General features: G+C 49.9%; 2 protein-coding genes across 6 annotated transcripts in view; both read right to left on the bottom strand.

The window, feature by feature from the left end:
- Positions 1–1,927: 1,927 nt before the first annotated feature.
- Positions 1,928–15,970, bottom strand: MYOZ3 (myozenin 3). 2 transcript variants are annotated; one of them, XM_059698961.1, is made up of 6 exons: positions 13,987–15,970; positions 12,363–12,424; positions 7,147–7,301; positions 5,960–6,089; positions 5,383–5,545; positions 1,928–2,486 (listed from the first exon to the last, which is right to left on the bottom strand). In XM_059698961.1, the coding sequence occupies exons 2-6, from the start codon at positions 12,421–12,423 to the stop codon at positions 2,318–2,320; spliced, it is 678 nt and encodes a 225-aa protein (XP_059554944.1). In that variant the 5' UTR covers position 12,424; positions 13,987–15,970; the 3' UTR covers positions 1,928–2,317. The 2 variants fall into 2 exon arrangements, with proteins under 2 accessions (XP_059554944.1, XP_059554945.1); XM_059698962.1 differs by having other exon boundaries at positions 14,322–15,970.
- Positions 15,971–16,108: 138 nt separating this feature from the next.
- SYNPO (synaptopodin) overlaps positions 16,109–20,746 on the bottom strand; it is a 68,876-nt gene continuing 64,238 nt past the window's right edge. For all 4 annotated transcript variants that reach the window (XM_059698950.1, XM_059698953.1, XM_059698952.1 and 1 more), the window contains one exon: positions 16,109–18,840. In XM_059698950.1, coding sequence (XP_059554933.1) covers positions 18,169–18,840 — 672 coding nt within the window. In that variant the 3' untranslated portion in view covers positions 16,109–18,168. The remainder of the gene's footprint in view (positions 18,841–20,746) is intronic.

The raw sequence follows: 20,746 nt of genomic DNA, 5'->3' as shown, positions 1-20,746 counted from the left end.
TACCTATGGTATGTGGGAATGGGGCAGAGTGCAGGAAGGCGGGAAGGTCTGTGTTGAAGGGGAGGAGCTATGTGGGCAGATACCTTCACATTTTACTTTTCCCTTTGTTTGTTTGTATATAAATCTTTACAGTAAGAATTCTTTCTTTTTTTTTAAACAACATCAGTGAAAGTCATATTAACGAAAGAAGGAGGATTTGCTTTGTGTGTAGCAGGCTCCCCATCAGGCTCTTGTCAGCTGTGCTGTGGTGGCTGCCATTACCCTCCAGAGTACGGCAGAGCCAACCTAAGGTGGTCGTAATGCTCTTCTTTGTTTAGGACACTTTAATGGTTGGTTTTCAGCACATGGAAACATGGCTTTAAACAGCAGTGCCCAAATTCAAGACACATTGATTGCAAACAATTCTCAGAGTCAGGCTGCTGCCCCTTGAGACTGTGTGGGACACAGGGAAAGTCCAGAGCAGAAGGAAAAGGTAACCGCTATCCCACATGCCCTGGGAACCAGATGGATTCCTGGCCTTCTCATCTCCTCAAGAGCAGTGGGGTCAGGGAAGAGGCGGGTGGAAGCAAGGGAAAGAGGTGATTCATGGGTCAAGGGAGCCCTGCAGTGATCAGAGGCTTGCTTCCCTTCAGGCTTTAGCTCTACTGATCTCCAGTCTCATCCTAGGCCTGCTTCTCAAGCTGCATCCGCTGCAAGATCATCTCTTCAGTTCAGAGCAGTAGTTGCATGAAGTCTAATGATCTAGCGCTCATTATGTATGTGTCCATCATTGTGCTCGCAACAACCCCTTACAGGGGCTACTATTCTTGTCCTCATCTTACAGGTGAGAAACAGAGGCCCACAGGGGAGAATGGCTGGAAGTGGCAATTAGAACCATCCCATTCAGTCTGACTTCCCAGCCTGCACTCTTAACCTCTAAACTCTAAGGCAGGGCACTATTAAGAGGTGATTCCAGAGTGAGCAGGCAATGGGTTGGCCACCCAGTACAAAAAGACATTCACTGGAATAGGACAGTATCTATTTTGGCTCTGTCCCTGGACAAGCCCTTTTCTCCTTTTGAGCCTGGATAGTCACATCTGTAAAATGGGACAATACTTTTTTTTTTTAGGGTTGTACTGAATTTTAGAAATTAGATGTATAGAGAACCTCCTAGCAGCTGAAGCACTGAGGCATCCAATAAAAAGCTGCCATCATCATCACCACATACTCATTACCACTTGAATTAAGGCATTCCTTTCTCTCCTCTTTCTAGTGAGCCAGAGTAGAGCCCTGAATGACTCCTATAGGAAACTAGGCAAGATCTACCCAAGGCCTGCTCAGAGTGGTGAGCAGAAGGAAGTGGGAAGGAGTCTTGACAGGTACTCCACTTTGCACCTGTCCTGCAAGGTGCCCAGGGAGGTGTCCCTTCTTCCCATCCCCGTGGCCACCTCCCTAGTTCAGGCCTTGCTCCTGGAAGGCTTCCTGACTCCAATCTGTGCCCACATAGCAACCACTGAGACCCCAGACTCCCCAGCTTAAGAACCTTCCCCATTTTCTTACTACAGCTTACCCCAACCTGGCCTTCTAAGGCAGCGGTCACCAACCTTTCAGACCTCACGGACCACCAGTGGTCCACGGACCATCGGTTGGCGACACTGTTCCAAAGGTTTCCTTAAACCAGCAGTCACCAACCTTTTGGACCTCGCAGACCACCGGTTGGCGACCACTGTTCCAAGGAGTCACCTACTGCTTAAACACAGCCCTCTCCCTGCTCCGGAACACCCTGCCCTGTGGCAGGTCTCTACCTTTCCAGCTTACCCTGGTCCACTGGCCAAGAGCGCCTCCCCTGGAGTCACACCCTCTCCCTTCATCGACTCTTCCTCTTCCTGTGAAGTCCTGTTCAGATCTCCTGGAATTGACCCCCCTCCCCCACCCACACGCACCCAGGGTTCGAGATGCCCTCCGCTGCCTCACTACATTTTGTTTTGCAGGTGCTTTAGGAAAAATTAAGATAATTTACTGCTTTACAATTCTGTCTTCCCTACTATCTTTTCCTACTCTAGGTCAGGGACCAGACTCCTCTGCATGGAGCTGTCACAATGTCTAGCACATAGTAGGTGCTTAGTAAATGTTAGAGCATGAATAAAGACAACTGCATCTCAGTAAAAGGAAAAACTTTCTAAACCCCATTATCTGTGAACTACCGAACTTCGTGACCTTTGAGGCCATTTGCAATAGGTTTTGTGTGTGAAGGCCCTTTGTAAACTGTGAAGTGCAGTCCACAAATCTCGGCTCCTGGTGTTCCCCAAACTCTGAGACCGGGGACTGAAGGCTGGGGCTACAGGTCCTCAGACTCTGGGAGGTTGCGGACCCAGCCCTGGGCCACTCTGTTGAAATTGGGTCTGAGGCGGAGGAGTTCCAAGCCACTGGTGAGCTCTGGGAGGAAGGGGGTGCCTGTCCTGGACGTGGTCTCCCCCACCAGGGGTCCTCCAAACGGCACGGGGGTCCTAGGGGAAGAAGAGCAGCAGGAGAGGTGGGCTGGGAAGGAACAAGATGGCAGCACACTGACATGCGGGTCTATGTGGGGCCTCTCTCTGCCTCTCTCTAGGACTCAGTTTTCCCTTCTGTACAGCAAGGTTTTGCACTACCTTGAACAGGTTTCTCTAGCTCTGCCCCTAGTTGGGATGGCTTGTTGCTTAGAAATTGGAGCCAAGTTTTCAGAGTTGGGATTGGCTTGTCCTGAGCAGAACTCTAGGTTCCCCATAAGCAAGCTCTAGAAGGCAGCAGAGTTGGAACAGGGTTTCCTTTGTCTTTTCGTCTCCCCTCAGAGAAACATGCCACAAGCTGAAGTAAAAGGGGGGGACAAGAAAGAGCATTGAGAATCAGGGAAGTGCAGATTATAACAGCCCTGCGTTTCTAACCATAAGACTGGCAAGAAGAAATGATTGGATAACGGGGCAGAGCTTCACTCATTTACTACTGCTTGGAGGGCACACTGGTGCCGCTCCCTTGGAGGATAGTTTAGCAGGATCATTTTAACCTGAAAATATGCAAATTCTGCCATCCAGCAACTCTACCTGTAAGCATATGGCTTCGGGAAGCGCATGCACGTACGCACAAGGAAGCAGATACGAGCAGGGGTTAGTGACAAGCCAGAAACAACCCAGGTCCATTGGCAGAGGAACGGACACAACAGAAGTAGTGTAGTCACATGATGGAATATTATACAATAGCTCAAAAGGAATGAAAAGATCAATATAAAGTAGGGTAGATTTTAAAAGCGTCATGTTGAGTGAAAAAAGCAAGCAAGTTACAAAAAGATGCAAAGTATTAAAACACATGTATACACACAAAACAATGCTATATCCCCTATAGGTATGTGGCTGCTCTTAGAAAATGTTCTGAAAACTTACACACCAACCTGACAACAGTGTTACCTTTGGAAAGGAAACTGGGATTGAGGACAAAGGAACCCTTCTTTTGTAGTTGCATAGTTAGTTTGTTTTTAGGAGAATGTAAGTATGTGACTTTAAAACTATTCTTTAATTTTAAGAGAAATAAAAAGCATTGATCATGTGCTGTTTTCTCCACAAGCTGGGCCCAATGGGAAGAGGAGAGTGCTTGCCCCTGGGGTGGAAAGGCAAAACTTGGGCCAGGGCCTGGGTTCCAGCCGAGACAGGGTTTCTGCTTGGACTACCCCAGCTGTGGCAGCAACCGCCAGGCCCCCTAGGGACAGGCTGGGATGTTTCCAAGCCAATGCAAGCCTCACAATTGGACCCTTGACTAGGAGCCCAGAGACCTGGCTCCTGAGCACAGCTTGGCCACCAACACTGCTGTTCCTCCTCAGTCTGCCTCAGTTGGCCCTTCTGCCCCAGAAGGATCTAGGTTCAGGGCTCCCTAAGACCCTTCTGCTGGTGAGAATGTGCCTGTCTGTCATACCTGAGGTTTAGATGGATGGGGCTGCAACCTGAGCTGGCCAGCCTGGAAGCTGGCTGTCAGGACTGAATGTCTGCTAAGGGTTTTAAATAGCTGGGCAGGCAGGGTCTGATGGCCCCAGGAGGTGAGAGAGCACAGGCCTGGCTGGCGAGAGACCCCAGAACATCTGCCAATGGCTCCTGGCTCACACAACACCCGTTGGGTTTAATTCTTTCCATCAAGGCCCTCCCTGACTTTGAGGGCAGTCACATGCCGCCTCAGCAGTCTCCTCTCAAAGCTCATCACCCCCAGTTCCTTCAGCTCTTCCTCAGGGGGCCTGGTCTCCAGGCCCTGGCGCCACCCATCAATTTTTGTGAGACAGACATAGTCTCCCCGTGTGGTCTGAGCAGATGCCAGAAGAGCTGGACTGTGGCCTCCTCTCCACGGACCCTCCACTTTCACACTTACTGTGGTCCACGCCAGAGGAGCATTTTTCAGAAATAGCATCAGTCTGAGGAAGCCAATTGCAATTGAAATCTATCCCCAGCCCAAGGTCTTCCTCCAGTGCCAAGCTCCTGTCTTGATCCCTATGATTTGTTTCTGAGCCCTCAGGGCAGAATGTTAAATATATCCTTTTATTCCCCATTAGCTTTTCCAACTATCATTTCAACCTGTAAATAATAATGATAATAATAGCAGCTCTTGTTTATTGAGAGCTTATTGCTTGCCAGAAACTTTGGCTATGGCTTCTTATGTGATCCTCACAACAATCTTATGAAGTAGGTACAATAATAGTCTCATTTTACAGATAGGGAAATGGAGGCGCAGAGAGGTTAAGTCACTTTCCCACGGTCACACAGCCAGGTAAGGAATCTGCATTTAAGCCCACGTTGAGGCCCCATGCTATAAACAGTATAAACCACTCCTCTGTGACCCTCATCTCCAGTATTTGTCTCACTGCTACTCCCTGCTTTGGTGCAGCCTCAAAGCCACTTCCTAGGCATTGATGAAAATGAGGAACAGGCTGCGCTATCCAGGACGGGTGAGATCTGGGGGTCCCACCCAGGAAGGACGCATACCTCTATGAGCATCAAAGAGGGGGCACACAGTAGTGATGGACAACAAGAAACTAAGCTCTGGAGTCAGACAGCCCAGACTTGGACCCCAGCCCTGCCCTGCGCGTTCTTGTTTTGGGACTTTGGGCAGGTTGCTGATATTTCTGAACAGGTCTCTTCACAGGCAGAATTGGGAAAACTAGCACCAGCCTCACCCTGTTGTGGGGAGGATCCAATGAGATGTGTGGCACAGTCCCTGTACATTTATTGAGGACCTACTATGTGCTGAGGCCAAGAGCTCAATAAATGTTTATGATGTGTTCAGATACAGCCTGGCATGTAGAAAGTGCTCAGGAAATTCAGCTACGGCTGTGGTTATGATTGGCACCTGTGCACCCTCCCGCTCTCCCCCAAGCTGCCCACCCTGCCTTACTTGTTGAAATTTCGATACTGTGCAGGGCTGGGGGTGTGACTTCGGCCATTGCTCTGGTAGTCCCGGTAGCTGACAAACTCCTGCCACGGGCAGTGGTAGCCCTTGGGGATGACCGTGTGGTTGAACTTCTCTGGCGGGATGCTCTTGAGTGGCTCGGCATAGCCTGGAGGTGAGCAGGGCATGTGGGTTCCTTTCTCCCTGGGCCCCCACATCCATATCCACCTCAGAAAGGGGTTGGGGGAGGGAAGACCAAAGGTGGGAAAGGGGAGTGTATATGGGGTGTGGCAGGGAGGGTGATGCCAAAAGTTGTTCCCTCAAAAGGTCACCTTCCCCATCCCTGGGAACAAGGAGGATTGGAGTAGGGGAATTACCAGTTGAGGTTCAGCTTATGATCTGGGGTGCGTTGCTGCTCCTCTTGGGTTAGGCCCATGGAGGGGGGTGTGTTTGGATAGGGAAGGGGGTGGGCTAGACACTCTGGGCTCTCTTCCTGCCCCACTGTGGAGCAGCGTGCCCACACTCTGATTCCTGCCCATAACCCTGCCCTTCCTCTTTGGTCCAGATTGGGGGGGCCACTCACCTGGGGCCAGGGCGCTGGGGCTAGGGGCGCGCTTCGCCCGGGAAGCTTCAGGCTGGGCATCCTCAGGGTCCCCGGCTGGGAAGATGTGGAGCTCTGAGTGGCAGTTCTGCAACTCCAGGCTGTTGGCAACCTGGGCAATGGATAGTCTTGATATTGCAGACCCCATCACCCAGCGTCCCCTCTTGTGGGATCTCCCTCCACACTCACTGTCCCTGGTTTTCCTGTTCCAAGTCACTGTCCCCTAGGTGCTCTTCCAGCCACCCGTCTGGGAGTGGGAGTGAGGGGTGGGCAAGGGGCCAGGGATCACCCTCCACAAAAAAGAGGGGCACATAATCCTAGCACCTACCTCCTGGAGATGTTTCGGGGTGGGGGGGGGAGGGAGGGATTATGAGTGAATTGTGCAGTGCCCTAAACCCAGTGCCTAGGACAGAGAGATACTTTGTATATAGTTGCTACTATAATATTAACCCTGGGCAAATAACCTCCCTGAACCTCAGTTTCCCTCTCTGTGAAATGGAGGTGATGATAACCTCACTTCTTGAGTGAAAAATGAGCTGATAACATTTAAGCTCTTAGCTACCTGGGTCTTAGATACATAGCAAAGGTAAGTGTTTGTTATCTTCATTATGCTGCCATAAAACTCAGTTGCCTCCTGTCTCATCCAGAAATTGGGTGGAGTACGGATGAGATGCCCCTGCGTTCATTAGGGTGGCCGAAACTGCCTGCTGCCTTTTTGAAGCCTGAGGATAAGCATCCTTGCCTCCTTTCTCTACCAGCTGACTGGTCTGCGGTCTTGTCCTTCTTCCAGTGGGAAGCAGAGAAAGGGGCATTCTGTGTTTTCCATCTTAGATCAGGTCGAATCTAAATTTAGCTTGCTGCAAATTCAGCCCAGCACACATGACTATTTTTCAGCACTATCGGTAGGAGCTGGAGCCCCTTCACTCTGAGCTCCCCCTGCCCACTCCATGTTATATTTTGTCTTGGGAGAGAGATGTGCATTGAAGACAAAACTTCTAGGCTCACACAGCAAGGCCAGGGGGTCAGTCAGATGGGAATGTCACAGCCGTCTCTAGCTGGAGCTTGAGGGACTGCCCAGGTGCCAGAGGTCCTCACCTGGCTCTTTGGTTTTAGGCAAACCACTGGCCTCTCTGGGCCTCAGTTTCCCTATGAGCACAATGGGGTCTTACCTCCCGCTGGCTGGCAGCAAGCTCAAAGGTGAATTTCTGCACACGGCGCTGTCTCTTCTGGAAGAGGAGGGATCCTCGGTTGTTGCGTAGCGATAGCTCCTCCATCATTAAGTCCTGGGGCGTGCTCAGCTTCTTGCCCAGGTCCAGCAAAGGGACTGCGGGGAGAGGCCAGGCCACTCAGAGACACTTCTAAGGAGATCTCCTCATGGCACTGTCCGTGGTGTATGAGAATGCCGGCTTCTCCCCACACTTGCCAACACTGAGTGCCATCATTCAGTGGACTCTGTCCACCTGGTGGGCAGAGATGACACCTCAGAGTTTAGTTTGCATGTGTCTAACAGTGAAATGAGCATCCTTTCAGATGTCCTTTGGCCATTTGTATTTACTTATTCCATGGATTTCCTGTGCAGCTCTTTGCCCACAGCGGTGGAGGTAGTGAGAAATGGCCAGGTCCTCGATATCTTTAAAGGTAAGCCCTGGGTAAGGGATACGGAAGAGAGAGGGTAGAGTGGAGGGCGGCCGCAGGCTTTCTGGCCTGAGTCACTGGAAGGTTGGAGCGGCCACTCCCTGAGATGTGGAAGGTCTGGAGGAGGAGAAACTGTGGGGAGAGTTGGGAATTCAGTTTAAGATCTCCACCTTTCCAAGTGAGCAAATTTCTGTTCTATATAATGCTTATTCCATATTTAAGGTCCCCTAATTTCTTCAAAATTGGGCATATAAGGTTTAAGAGACTTGTATGTATCCATGTGGAGAGAGACGAGTTCATGGGAGGTAACTGACCTGAGATAAAGATTAGAGCAAAAGAAGAGAAGTAAGTGTGATGTTTTCAATGAAGAACATCACACTCATTTCTCCTCTTATAGTTGAGACAATAGCCAGTTTATAGCCTGGGGCTCCAACATTTAGACGGAGGAATGACACAGCCCTGGAGCCCGGGAGGAGCACCCAGTGAAACAGGAGGAAATCTAGAGCATGGTGTCCTGGAAACCAAATGATTAAAGCATTTCAAGGAAGATGGGCTGATCAACAGAGTCAGATGCTGCTGATGAGTCAAGTAAGATGAGGGCTAAATTGACGATGATATTTAATAATGTGCCATTACTATTGGTGATCTTCACAGAAGCAGTTGCTGGCAAGTATTGGGTGTCAAAGCCTTATTGGAGAGGGTTCAAGAGAAAATGGACAGAGGAACCGTTGGGCCACACCACGAGGAAGCAATGAGCCAAATCTAGGACGTGGAACATTCTACAGGGCAACTGGCCTGGTTTCTTCAAAAGAGTGAGTGACATGGGAAAAATAAGTGGGGGTTGTTTTAGATGAAAGGAGATTTAAGGGACATAGCAACCAAATAGAAACCATGGCCCTTATTTGAATCCTCATTATAACAAAGTAGAAGATTAGAGAAAGTTGCCTAAGACTGGCTATTAGACAGTATTGCTAATTTTGTTTTGTGTGCTGATAACTTTGTGGTGTGTAAGGAAATCATTTTTATAATTTTTATGCATTCGGAAGTATTTAGAGCATGAGATGACATACTCTTTGGGATTTGCTTTGGATTCCAGGAATGAAAGGAGGGCCATAGGGATTTGCACTCTCCTTTTATGTGTGTTTGGAAATTGGCTTGGTAAAATGTTAGAAGAAGGAAGGGGAAGAAAATAGAGACAACTGCTTTGAGGAGCTGTGCTCTAGACCAGCGGTCGCCAACCTTTCCGACCTCACGGACCACCGGTTAGCGACCACTGCTCTAGACCATGGTGAAGGCAGCTGTGCAATCAGGAGGGGTTGCTTGTTTATTTGTTTGTTTCTAAAGAGGGAGAAATAATAGCATGTTTGTTAGCTGATGGGAAAATTTGACAGTGCAATGAGAGAGTGGAGAATTACTGAAGGAATATCTGTCCTTGAGTAAGAGAGAGGGAGGGAGGGCATCCAGTGCCCAACTAGAAGGGTTGGCTTCAGACTGGCAAGGAGAGTTCATCTATCACATCAGGAAGGAAAACTGAGAACGTGGACATAAGGCCAAGCAATGAACAGCTGTGAGGGGGCAGCTTGCAGATGTTCTTTTCTGGTGACTTCACTTTTCTCAGTGAAATAAGAAGGTCATTAACTGAGAATGAAGATGGGGGAGGAGGCACTGGAGGGTTGAGGAGAGAGGTTGCCAAAGTTGTCTGAGAGTAGCATGGGTGGGTGAACAGGCCGGGGAGATGGACGTGGTCACCAGGCAGCACTGAGTCCAGTCAGGGGCTGTGACTCATTCCCTCAAAGGACTCCTACAGAGCCTTTTTAAAAAGGAGGTTGATGTTGTTTTCATTCTTTCAGCAGATATAGAGAGAGCACCTTCTACATGTTAGGGCATAAAGAAATCCGCTGTAGGTTAGAAGGGGAAAAAGCACATTTCAGAAGAATTTATATTCTAAGGTCCCACTTGTATATTTAAAAAAATAAATATATGTTCATACATGCATTGAAAAATCTGCAAGGAACATGCCTAATATTAGCAGTGATGACTTATGGGACATAGGAAGAAGGAGGGCTAGAAATTGTAATTGTTTTGCACTGTTATTTTTTTTAAAAAATAAGAAAATGTATTGCACACTTAAAAATACAAAAAAAAGAGAAAGAAACAAAAACATAAAAAACAAATACATAACAAAAAGTCTCCTGGCATTATATTCTCAAATATTATCCAGACGAACAGAGCTTAATATTTTTTTAAAAAAGAAAAAAAGCTACAGACCAAAAGCTATTTGACTAAGCAATTCTGACTTTCATTCTTGGGGAGAAAAATGGAATAAACATGCCCAAAGATATAAGTACAAGAATGTTTATTACAGTGAGGTTTCAAATTACAAAACCTGGGATCAGTCTGTGGTGGATGCTGCCAAGGTGCCCTTTATCAGTGGTTGACAGCCCACAACTGCCACCTTCTGCAGAGAACTGCCCAGGTGAACAGAAGGGGTCATGGTCCTTGCTGAAGATGGGATGAATTCTGTGGCACCCCCAGGGTCAGACAATCTGGGCTACAGCTGAGCCCACATCCTTGCTCAGCAATTTCCTCTGCCCTGTCCTACTTCACTTCCCTTCTCCTGAGAGTGCAACCTCAATAAGTCACTTGCTCAAGAATCCTCAGGCTCTGCTCCTAAGGGTTCCACCCTGAGACGAGCCTTCATGACACCATTTGAAGGTTTGTATGAGCATAAATATATATAACATATGACATGCTAGGGAAGCAGGGGGAGGTGGTGAGGATGGAAAGGAGTCTGTGGTATGCTGCTAAGTGAAAAGAAATTTAAGTTGAAGAACACAGTCTTTAGCCCACACATGTGTATTTGCACTTATATAAACATGTTTATATATGAACAGAAAAAGGATTGACACAAATATTAGAACATTGGCTATCTCCAGATGGTTCTACTAGAAGGAACTTTCACTTTCAAAGTCCTTCATGTCTGTTTTATCTGAATATTTTCTAAAATGACTAGAGGCCTGGTGCATGGTTGTATGCACCAGTGGGATCCCTCAGCCTGGCCTGCGGGGATCAGGCCAAAACTGGCTCCCTGACATCCCCCAAGGGGTCCCAGATTGCGAGAGGTGGTTCTCGGGTGACACAGCCCAGAATCGGGCTGCCTCCTCTCTGGTTCCGGTGCATCACCTGAGAACCACAGCTGCCAAGTCACCTCAACTCAGCAGCTCCTGCGTTGAGCATCTGCCCCCTGGTAGTCAGTGTGTGTCATAGCTACCAGCCAGTCGGCTGGTCAGCCAGTCGGCCGGTCACTTAGGCTTTTACATGTATAGATGTGTTATTTGTATAACCATATAGTAAAGAAGCAGATCTGGAGTGAAATCGCGATTATATCACCTACTAGGATGTGTGACCACCTAGCTCCTCTGGGCCTCAGTTTCTCATCTGCTAAATGGTGATAATAATGTCTAATTGACAGAGTTGTTGTGGAGGTTATGTAACATAAAGCATCAAAACTCTTAGCACAGTATCTGACACATGGTAAGCACACAGTAATGGTATTTTCATTATTCTTACTCTGCAATGGGTGTCTTTTGGTAGCAAAACCATGAGGTAGTTTTGTTTTTGTTTTTTTACTTTATATTTTTCTTTAGTTTCAAAATTGTCTTTAAGTAATAACCTAGCAATAGTCAACATTTTACATATTTCCAGTCTGGCATAAATGATATGTGCCAATATTTTGGGATCAAATTAATTGCTTAGAAGAGAGAATGCATGGCCCTATTCTTCTGCTTAGAGCGCCAACCAACACTTCACAAAGTTTGTGTGTTTCAGCACATGAAATCATGGAATAAAAGAAAAAACTTGACTCACACAAAAGGAGGCAAGAACACATAAAACAGGTTAAGAGGATGACTCACATATGCTTAAGTACTTCTTAGGCAAAACCTAGCAGTGGTCTTAGGCTAGGGTTTATCAGAGCTCGGCTCACTGTCCATCTGTGTCGTAATAACCCAGGTGCTGGTCTAAAAGGCAATGCATGGCCCCCTCCCCAGGTCCACTGAGTCAGAACCCTTGGGGTGGATGCTGGCAATTTGCATTTTAACCAACACCATGTCACTGTGATTGACATGAAAGTTTGAGAGGCCTGACTTAGTTGAATTTTCTTTTTTTAAATTTTTGAAATGCTCTAAAGTAGGCCAAGTAAATAGATTCCAAACTTATGCCAAGAGTTCTGAGAGGTCTTGTAAAGTTGATAAACGTGTATTTTAGATGATTTAAGCATTAGCATGAGTCGGTTTTTAAGTGAAATGGTTTGAGTCCAACTGGGTAGCCTGTTCTTGCCACCTGCCCACTTTCCCCCCAACCCCTGTCTCTTGCCATGGGGACTCAGTGAGACGCAGTTTCAGCAAGCAAGGACAAGCGTGTGGGGAGCTTGGGGCTGCAGTTAAGGCTGGATCTGGGATCAGAGCCCGCCGAGTTCCATTTGAGACTGAGGCAAGGACTTAGCTGGGGCCAGGCTTGGTCTAGGGCACACAACTGCAGCTTCTGGATGTGAGGACAGCAGGGCAACGCCCTTCCCAATGCTTTGGGGAGCTTCTAGCCCAGGTGGCAGATTCCACAGGCACTCCCTTGGGGCTGGCCTGGAACTCACACCTATTTTCGTAGGCCTGGGGCCAGCAGACCTGAGTGACTGCGATCTGGGACCAAAAAAGGATGGGGTCTGCGGAATGCACACAGGCTGGGTCCACCTTACCTGGTCCAGCTTGGTCCCCCACGGCAGCCATCACTGGCTCCTTCTGCTCCTTGGGGATCATCCTGTAGATGAGATGATCCACACATGGGCCAGGCCGCCTCCATTGCCCTCCCAGGCCTCCTTCAAGTCCCTGGCCCACTCAACTCCAGCCCACCCCAAGGTCTCAAGCAAGGGCTGTCTGAGCTGGGTGGACCTTTGGGGTCTCTACATACAGAGGAGGAGGCTGAGTCCAGGGAGAGTGAGGGAGATGCTCAGTGCTTCCATGCAGCTGGAGGAGCACTCTCTCTTTAGGGGGTAAACTCTGGGACATTACGGGTGGGAGGTGGGGGTCTCAAACTATTTTCATCCACTGATGTAGGTGAGCTCTGATCAGTGGCTGAAAGAAGTTGGAGGTTTACATCAGGGGGAGAAGGGGTATAGGTGGATAGGCATGGGTGACACCGGGGTCTGCAAGGCTGGCCCTCCGTTACTTTCCCTAGTACTTGGCCCTAAGACTTGAGGTCCCAGGCTGGTCCAAGGAAGCTGAGAAAACCATCATCCCCTCCTATACCCTCACCCCAGAACTGACTTTCATGATGCTCCCTTTTATTTTAATAATGTTTTTATTTTAACATTACAGTTGACACACAAAATTATATAAGTTTTAGGTGTATGGCATAGTGATTAGATAGTTATATAACTTACGAAGTGATCACCCCAATAAGTCTAGTACCCCATGGTGCTCTCTTCTTTCTCACCCTTCTCTTTCTCCTCCTCCATCCCCCTCATTTGTATCTCATGACACTTTCTAGGAAATTTGCAAATAAAATGAGGTTCAGAACCTCCCCCAAACCCCTGCAGGCCCCCAGTCCAAATCCCCAAACTTGCCCCCCAAAAGAGGAGGCAGATCCTTTGAACCCCCAACAGATTACACACCCCTGTCACACACCTCTGCTTTTTTCCAGATTTTCCTATATTCCTTCCTACCATCTGTACCCCCACACTCACTCCCAGCCTAGGTCAGTGGGCACTGAGCTGGGTGGCTTGGCAGCTTATTGGTGTCTCTGACTTCCTCTATAACTGAGCAAGTTGCTCTCCAGCTCTGTGACTCAGTTTCCCCCTCTGTAACATAAAGGGTTGGGCTAGATCATGGGGATCCATGGATGGGCTTCAAAAGCATCCATGAGCCCCCTAAAATGATGCAAACATGAGCACGTCTGCACGCATTTGGGTGAGGGTCATGAGATGATTGAGCTCCGGCTGTGACCCCTGAGGACGCCACAGTCCGCAGACCTGTTTCTCAATCATCACCCCCTTTTCAGAAATTCACAGACATTGGGAAGGGCCCCTCATTTTCCAGACAGGCACCCTACTTCCCTCTACTCCCTAAAAATCTTGGAATCTTGAGCAGAGCCATTAGCTAACCCCCACCATGAATCCTAGCCACCCCTTCCCCATTTAACCTAGAGTAACCTAGGCTTAGAATCCCTCCCTTCCCAACTCAGGATGCAGGCTTCGACGAGGCCCCACTCTCCCCAGACTCTGCAGTCCCTTCCCCTTCTTGGACAGGAAGGGGCTCTGGGAATTGGCTCATCTCCTCCACCCACTCCCCACAGCTCCTCAAATTCCCCTAGGATCCTGGTACCTGAGCGCTGGGACCACCGTGGGCAGAGAGAATATCAGACCCTCAAGATTAACACCTCTGTTGGGGAGCTGAGAGTTGGGTGGTCAGTGTCCGTGCAGCCGTCGGGCAGGCAGAGAGCTGAGTGTGCCCTGCAGCCAGCTCTGGCTTCAGCTGACGAGAATTGTTCCTGCCTTGTTGTGGCTCACAGCCTTATTTCGGGCTGCAACAGGATCCAGGGACAGATGCTAAAAGCACCAGGCCCCAGGGAAGACAGGTGCCCCAGCAGCAGGCCCTTGCCGACAGAAGGCTTTGCACACACGAACACACAAACGTTCATATGCACACACCAAAGTCACCTGGAAATGCTGAGAGCCAGTCTCCGGTCACTTGAGCTTGCTAATTGTATCCTTAGTGCCTAGAATGGAGCCTGATAGGATTACCATAGATATTTGTTGGATGGATGGATGGATGGATGCATGGATGGATGGATGGATAGGTAGATGGATGAATTGTCCTTCAGTATCTTTGACTTATTCTTTCTTTCCTGCCTTCTCTTCTTCTTTCTGCCTCCTCCTTCTTCTCTCCCTCCACCTTCTCACATTCTCTGAGCCTCTATGGACTGTAAATAACTAAGGCAGGACTCCGTGCTCAAGGAGCTCAGCCAGGCCCAAGTCAGGCCCGTAAATAAGCCCTTGAGACGCATCATGGGAAATGCTCTGGGAGGACCCAGGGGAGGGTGCCATCAGCTCAGCCTGGGGGTGGGGAAGGCTTCCCAGAGGAAGAGACATTTGAGCTGGGCCTTGAAGGCTGAGTGGGAGTTCACTGGGCAGAGAGAGGGCACAGGAATTGCAGGCAGAGGCCGGGTCATGTATAAAGATGGTAGGAGGTCCGCAAGTAAAGCCAGAACTGGGGGGTGGGGCAGTGCTGAGAGATGAGGCCAGACAGGTGGGCAGGGGCCAGATCACAGCAAGCTTTTCAACAGGCAAGTGTGCTTTATAAAGAGCCGTGAAGAGTTTAAAGTGGTGGGATGGAGTGGTCAGATTGGCATTTTTCCAAAGATGTCTCTGGCTGCCATATGGAAAATGGGGCGGGGGGGCAGGGAAGGGGTCATACTGGAGGCAGGCCTTCACTATGGTTAGGGGAGGGATGGGTGGCTTAATGGGCAGTGACAGAAGGCATCCATAGGAGGAGAGGGATTTGAGGGGTATTTGGTGAATCACTAGGTCCTTGTGAGAGATTGAATGTGGGAGGTGAGGAGAGGACCACTCCGGTGTCTGGCTTAGGTGACTAAGGAAGGTAATAGGAGGAGCAGATTGGGCAGGGGGGATACTGCATTCCAGCTAAAAATAAAGATTGGGGGAGAGGCATACCAACTACTCCCATGGAAGGGTGGGAGCAGCAAGGTTGCACAGGGTCTGGTGACAGACACTGTCTAAGGACGTATTTCTGACAACCTTCTTAGGAAGAGCCTGGACTTTGCTGTGGATGGCCTGGGCGCGGCTTCCTTCCACTTGGGTTCCTCTGCTCAGCCTCTGCAGGGCCTGAGCATCCAGATAGGAAGGTGAAGAATGTTCCTAGGGCAAGCATGGCCTCACCTGGGAGTGGGGCCACAGCTCCCTTCTTCGGGCAAAGGATGCCCCCATCAGGAGAGGAGCACTCCTAATGGTTTGTCCTGCTCTCACTAGGATACTCTGGACTTGAACATTACCTCCTGCTCTTGCCTGGAGCTCTGACCTGCTTCTGAGGAAGCAGCCCAGAGCACTGAGCCCTGCCCAGCTTGGCCCTGCACACTCCAGTGACAGTGCCTTGTGGTCAGGGCCTGGGCCATACCACCCTGAGACATCAGCTAGCCCAGCTCACTCATTACACAGATAGGGAAGCTGAGGCCTAAAGAGAAAAGGAGTGGGTTTACCCTGGGTCACCTAGCTAGTAGATGATAGAGCCAGGACTTCAACTCAGTGACATCTCTTATGGCCTGGAGTTTTTATGTTGTTCCCTATCTCTCCTCATGGTTGCTACTTCTCAAGCTCCCATCCCATGTGTATCAAACATTCTCATCCACCCTAAGTCCCATGGACTGTCCCATGGTTGGGGAGAAAGGAAGGGCTTTAGACACAGTCGAAAATGACCTAGGAGGCAAAAGGATTCAGGAAGCATTTATTTAGGGCCAGAGCTGAATTCTATAGGAGACAAGAGACAGGACACAGGCAATCTCTAGTGGGTTAGAGGAGAAGATAGGGAGAAGGCAGTGAAGCAAGGGAATAGCCAGACAGAACTGCAGCTTTCCAAGGCTGCCTCCTGCTGGCTCTTTGTGTAAATGCAGGTAGAAGTAGATGTTCTATGCCACTGCCTCAGCCAGTGGCCTAATAATGTCTCTTCTTTGAAACAGGCCTTAGCTTGGCTTCTGTGTTACAAGGGACCCTGAAGCAGGTGAGGACTTTGGTAAATGTGGTCACTCATCATTGACCCCCTCATCTTCCCACCAACAGAGCCTGTGTTCCCAATCCTTATACCCTAGGAACCCTCTGGGATCACTTCTTTATTCCAAAGCACCCCAGTCACATCCTGATCCTCAGCTTCTCCTAGCTTCATTTAAGGGTTCCAGGTCTAACAAGCGAGTTTGGGTTAGGGTAAGTCTACCCCTAATCCAAAATCACACTCTATCCTTCATCTTTAGCAACATCCTGATATCCTTTTACCTTCACCCCTCTGATCTTCAGCCAGTTCTAACACCACCACCCCCACCTGCACCCCTGCACTTAATATCCTAAAGTAAATATTCTGAACTTCTAGAGGGCATCACAGCCAACTCTGGAAACTGGGGAACTTAGCCAATTCCTCCCCATGTCCCTCTGGGAATTGGAGTCAGAGCCACCAGGATTTAAAGGACATGCTAAAGCCTGCTACCAGGCTTCCCAAGGTCACTGGGTACTGGGTACTAGCTAGGCCAGAGTGCAATGGGAAGGAGATAGATAGTGCCCATTCATCGGGGCATGATATGGATGCTGGGGCCTGGAACTGAAGAGTGGGTGCTTCCTAAGAAACCAGAAACATAGGTTGGCTCTGGGCTAACTTCTAGCTCACCTGCCCCTGAATTTTGCCCATCCAATTCTCCACCATTACTCTCCTTCCCTTCCCTTACTGTGGAATGCATTTCAGGACTGGAAGAGCCCTCAGGTCATCTGAGCCAATCTATTTTCTACTAGAATATCTTCTGTGCATCTGGCCACTGCTTGCGTACATCCTATAACAAGGAAATCTTTGCTTCCCTCTTTCCATATGGTCAACCTCAAACTCAGGGCCATCAGGTAAAGCCACAGGCTAGCAGAGAGCTCCATGTCAACTCTGAAAGGGCTCAGCTTTGAAAGGGCTGCTGTGAAAGGGCCTAGAAGGGATAGACAGGTTGGAGGCACCTATAGCATTCCTAGAGGCCCAAGTCCTGGGCCTGGGGGAAATCATTGCGGTAGAGCTCTCTTCTTGGGCTGCAGTTAAGATGCCCTGGGCAGTTTGAGCTGGGATGGAGAAAAGTATAAGAGGGATCTAGGAGGAGGAATCTTCCTGCCTCTTCTCTCCAGAGGAGCGGGGCACCTTGAGCTGGCCTGGGAGACCTCACTAAAGGTCACGGTGGTAAAAATAGAGCTTGTCTGGGCAGGGATGGAAAACAGCTGCTACTGCCTGGGACTTGGAGCCAGGAAGGAGGATGGTCAAGCCAGGACCTGGACAGGGAACTTAGGCCTAGGATCTTCTGAACATACCCCTCATTTGCCAGACTCCAGAGAGGAGAGCCTGGAAGGGAGGGAGTATGGAACCCTGGAATGCATCAACTCTTCCAAGGCGGGCGGGCGGGGGGGGGGGGGGGGGGGGGGGCTGTATGTGTGTGTGTGGGGGGGGGGGCATTTAGACTTTTGGAGATTGCTTTGGCCAAAGCCTCATTGGAAAAGCTGAGGGTCAGACAGAGGAAGGGTCTTTCCCAGGTTCACACAAGGACCCCTTTCAGCCTTCTCAGACTGAGTCATATCGTTAGAGCTAGAACCCCAGCTTGGATCACTACTCCACGCCCAGAGCTCTGGCCATTAACCCCTTTTCTCTGGGGCTGTTCAAACGGGCCAGACCCTTTGGGGATGTGGTGCTGAGATATCCCAAGGTTGATCTCTGCCAAGATCTCTTCCAGCTCGGCCTTCCGGGGATGGGAAGGGGGACGCTTTAGGTGGTGCAGGAAGCCTCGGTGGGGAGGCTGCCACGCTTGAGCCTCAGGCTCCCATTCCACCCGCGGGGACAAATGTTGTAGCCCAGGATGCCGGGCGACTTCGCCCCGGAGTCCTCAGAGTCGAGGGACACATCGGAGTCCGTGGGCGAGCGGCGATAGGGGAAGGGCCTGGACGGTGCGGGCGGCGGGCTGCGGGGGCTGGCGCAGGGCGAGGGCCCAGCCAGCAGCGGGCTCCGCGGGATTGGGGCGAACGTGGCCCCCGGGGTGGCTGCTGGGCTGGGGCGGGCAGGCTGCGGCGAGCGCATGCGCGGTGGTGGTGGCGGTGGCAGCGGTGCCCTGGGCGGGGAGAAGGGCCGCAGGCTCTCGGCGCCCGCCGGCCTCGGGGAGGCGCTCTTGCGCCGGGCCGCGTTGATTATGTTTCGGGCCAGCAGAGCCTGCAGTTGGCGGCTAGGGGGCCGCACCTCCGTCTCAGGTCGTAGTGGGGATACCGAGCGCTCGCTCCACGAAGGAGACATGGGTGGCGGCGGAGGCAGCGGCGGGGGGCTGCTCATGCTGCCCCCGCGGGCGGGCTCCCATGGCCGTGGGCTCACCCAGCCGTCCAGGCTGCTGGGGGGCCGGGACGCGCCTGGCGTCCAGGGCGGGGAGGTGGGCCGGCTCTCGCGGCGGTCCTGTGAAGAGAGCAGAGAGGGTGGGGGCAAGCGTTAGTGTTGGGGTGCTCCACGCCGGGGTTTTGGAAGGTGCCGAGTTTGATTTGTCCGTTGTACCGTCAGGAAAGCCAGCGACTAAAGTCAGGTAGTGCCTGCAATAAAACATAGATGCCCCCATGCTCAGCCCAGATGCTTGAAAAAGCCCACGCTGGCCCTAGCTGGTTTGGCGCAGTGGATAGAGCGCCAGCCTGCGGACTGAAGGGTCCCAGGTTTGAATCAGGTCAAGAGCACATTCCTGGGTTGCTGGCTCGATCCCCAGTGGGGGGCGTGCAGGAGGCAGCCAATCACTCATTATCCTTGATGTTTCTCTCTCGCTCTCCCTCTCCTTTTTTCTCTGAAATCAATAAAAATATATTTATTTAAAAGAAAAAAAAGCCCACATGCCCGCCCCTGCACTTACCAGGGAGGCAGGTGACTAGTGGTCACGAACTCTCACTTTGGAGACAGACCCCTATACTTCCTGAATGAACTTGGGCAAGTTGCTTCAGCAGCAGAAGCAACTGGAAACCTCTGGACTTCAGTTTCCTCCTCTGTGAAATGGGGGTCTCATGTCAGCAGTACCCCATGGGGCTGTTGTGAGAATTGAATGAGATAACTAATGTAAAGAGTGTTACATGTATTAGATGATTTCCTGGGAGAAAGAAAGTGCTCACTAGATGTCATTCATCATAAAGAAATACTGGGATTCACGTGAAACTAACCGAAGTGGTTCGTTAGGAAATGGGGTGAGTGGGGCAAGGCACACAGGCACAGGGGTGGGAATAAGGCTTTCTGTATTACTTTTTATGTAAGTTTAGATTTTTGAACCAAATGGATGTATTATCTATTCTAAAATTAAAACATTTTTTATCATTATTATTAAGGTTGGGCTTAGGCAAAGACTCTCTCAGCCCCAATTCCACTGCCCTGTTGCCACGGTCGCCTTCTAATTTTTCCTTGAATGTCTTGAGCAGGAAGTTAGTTCCCACTGACAGATGGAAACACAAAAGGAAGTTGTGTCATTCCTCTCTAGACAGCACGCTCCCCTCACTGGACTTCTTTTGGCATGAGGTGGGTAGTATGGACATCTTTAAGCTTATAAATACTCTATCATATTTATTTCCTGCCTACTTGGGACTTTGTAGTCTACAAGGCTCGGTCTCATTTGTCTCTCATTAGATCCTCACAACAGACTGGTGACATAACTGGCATTATCACACCCATTTTCCAATGGTGAAGATGAAGTTCAAAGATGTAAGTAACTATCCAGTATGTTCTGCTCACCAGTGTGTGTGTGTGTGTGTGTGTGTGTGTGTGTGTGTATGAAAGTATGAGAGGGGGAGAGAGAAAGAGAAACTGTCTGCTGCTTGAAGGCTACATCATGCTTAAACAGTCTGAACTGGTATGAAAGTGTAGGGAGTGGGGATCCTTCCCCAGCATGGATCTGCTAAACCAATTGTTCATCCAATCAGATCCCAGCAACAAACCAGTCCACTCAGCCTTCAATCCAATCCAAATTCACCACCAGTCATCCCTCAGAGTCCAGAACTAGCCAGTCCATTCAGTGCTTCCTGCTCAGTCAGTATCTCATAACATCCATTCTCTAATTCAATCAGTAATCAGCCACAGCCAAGCCCTTCAGCCTCTCATCTGATCAGAATCTAATTTATCCCAATCAAAAGCAAGCAGTGGACATAAGTATCTGTTTTCTCCAATGTAGTAGCTACTAGATGAGTCCAGACACAGAATTTGAACCTTCTGCATGGAAGGAGAAAAAGGCCCAGTGGTGGGAAGGGGTTGTCTAAGGTCACATAGGAGTCAGGTGCAGATATGGGACAAGAATCCAGTTGACTCTTGATGGCAGTTTGTACAGCAGTCTGAACAGTTC

Source organism: Myotis daubentonii, chromosome 5, assembly GCF_963259705.1.
Source record: "Myotis daubentonii chromosome 5, mMyoDau2.1, whole genome shotgun sequence".
Lineage (NCBI taxonomy): Eukaryota > Metazoa > Chordata > Mammalia > Chiroptera > Vespertilionidae > Myotis > Myotis daubentonii.
This window is presented reverse-complemented; position numbering and strand designations above follow the sequence as displayed.

Coding starts and splice junctions, on each gene's coding strand:
- MYOZ3 (XM_059698961.1), bottom strand. CDS start 12,423: ATGATCCCCAAGGAGCAGAAGGAGCCAGTGATGGCTGCCGTGGGGGAC. Junction 7,302..12,362: donor GGGGGACCAAGCTGGACCAG/GTAAGGTGGACC, acceptor CTCTCCCCGCAG/TCCCTTTGCTGGACCTGGGC. Junction 5,546..5,959: donor CCCCAGCGCCCTGGCCCCAG/GTGAGTGGCCCC, acceptor GCTCACCTCCAG/GCTATGCCGAGCCACTCAAG.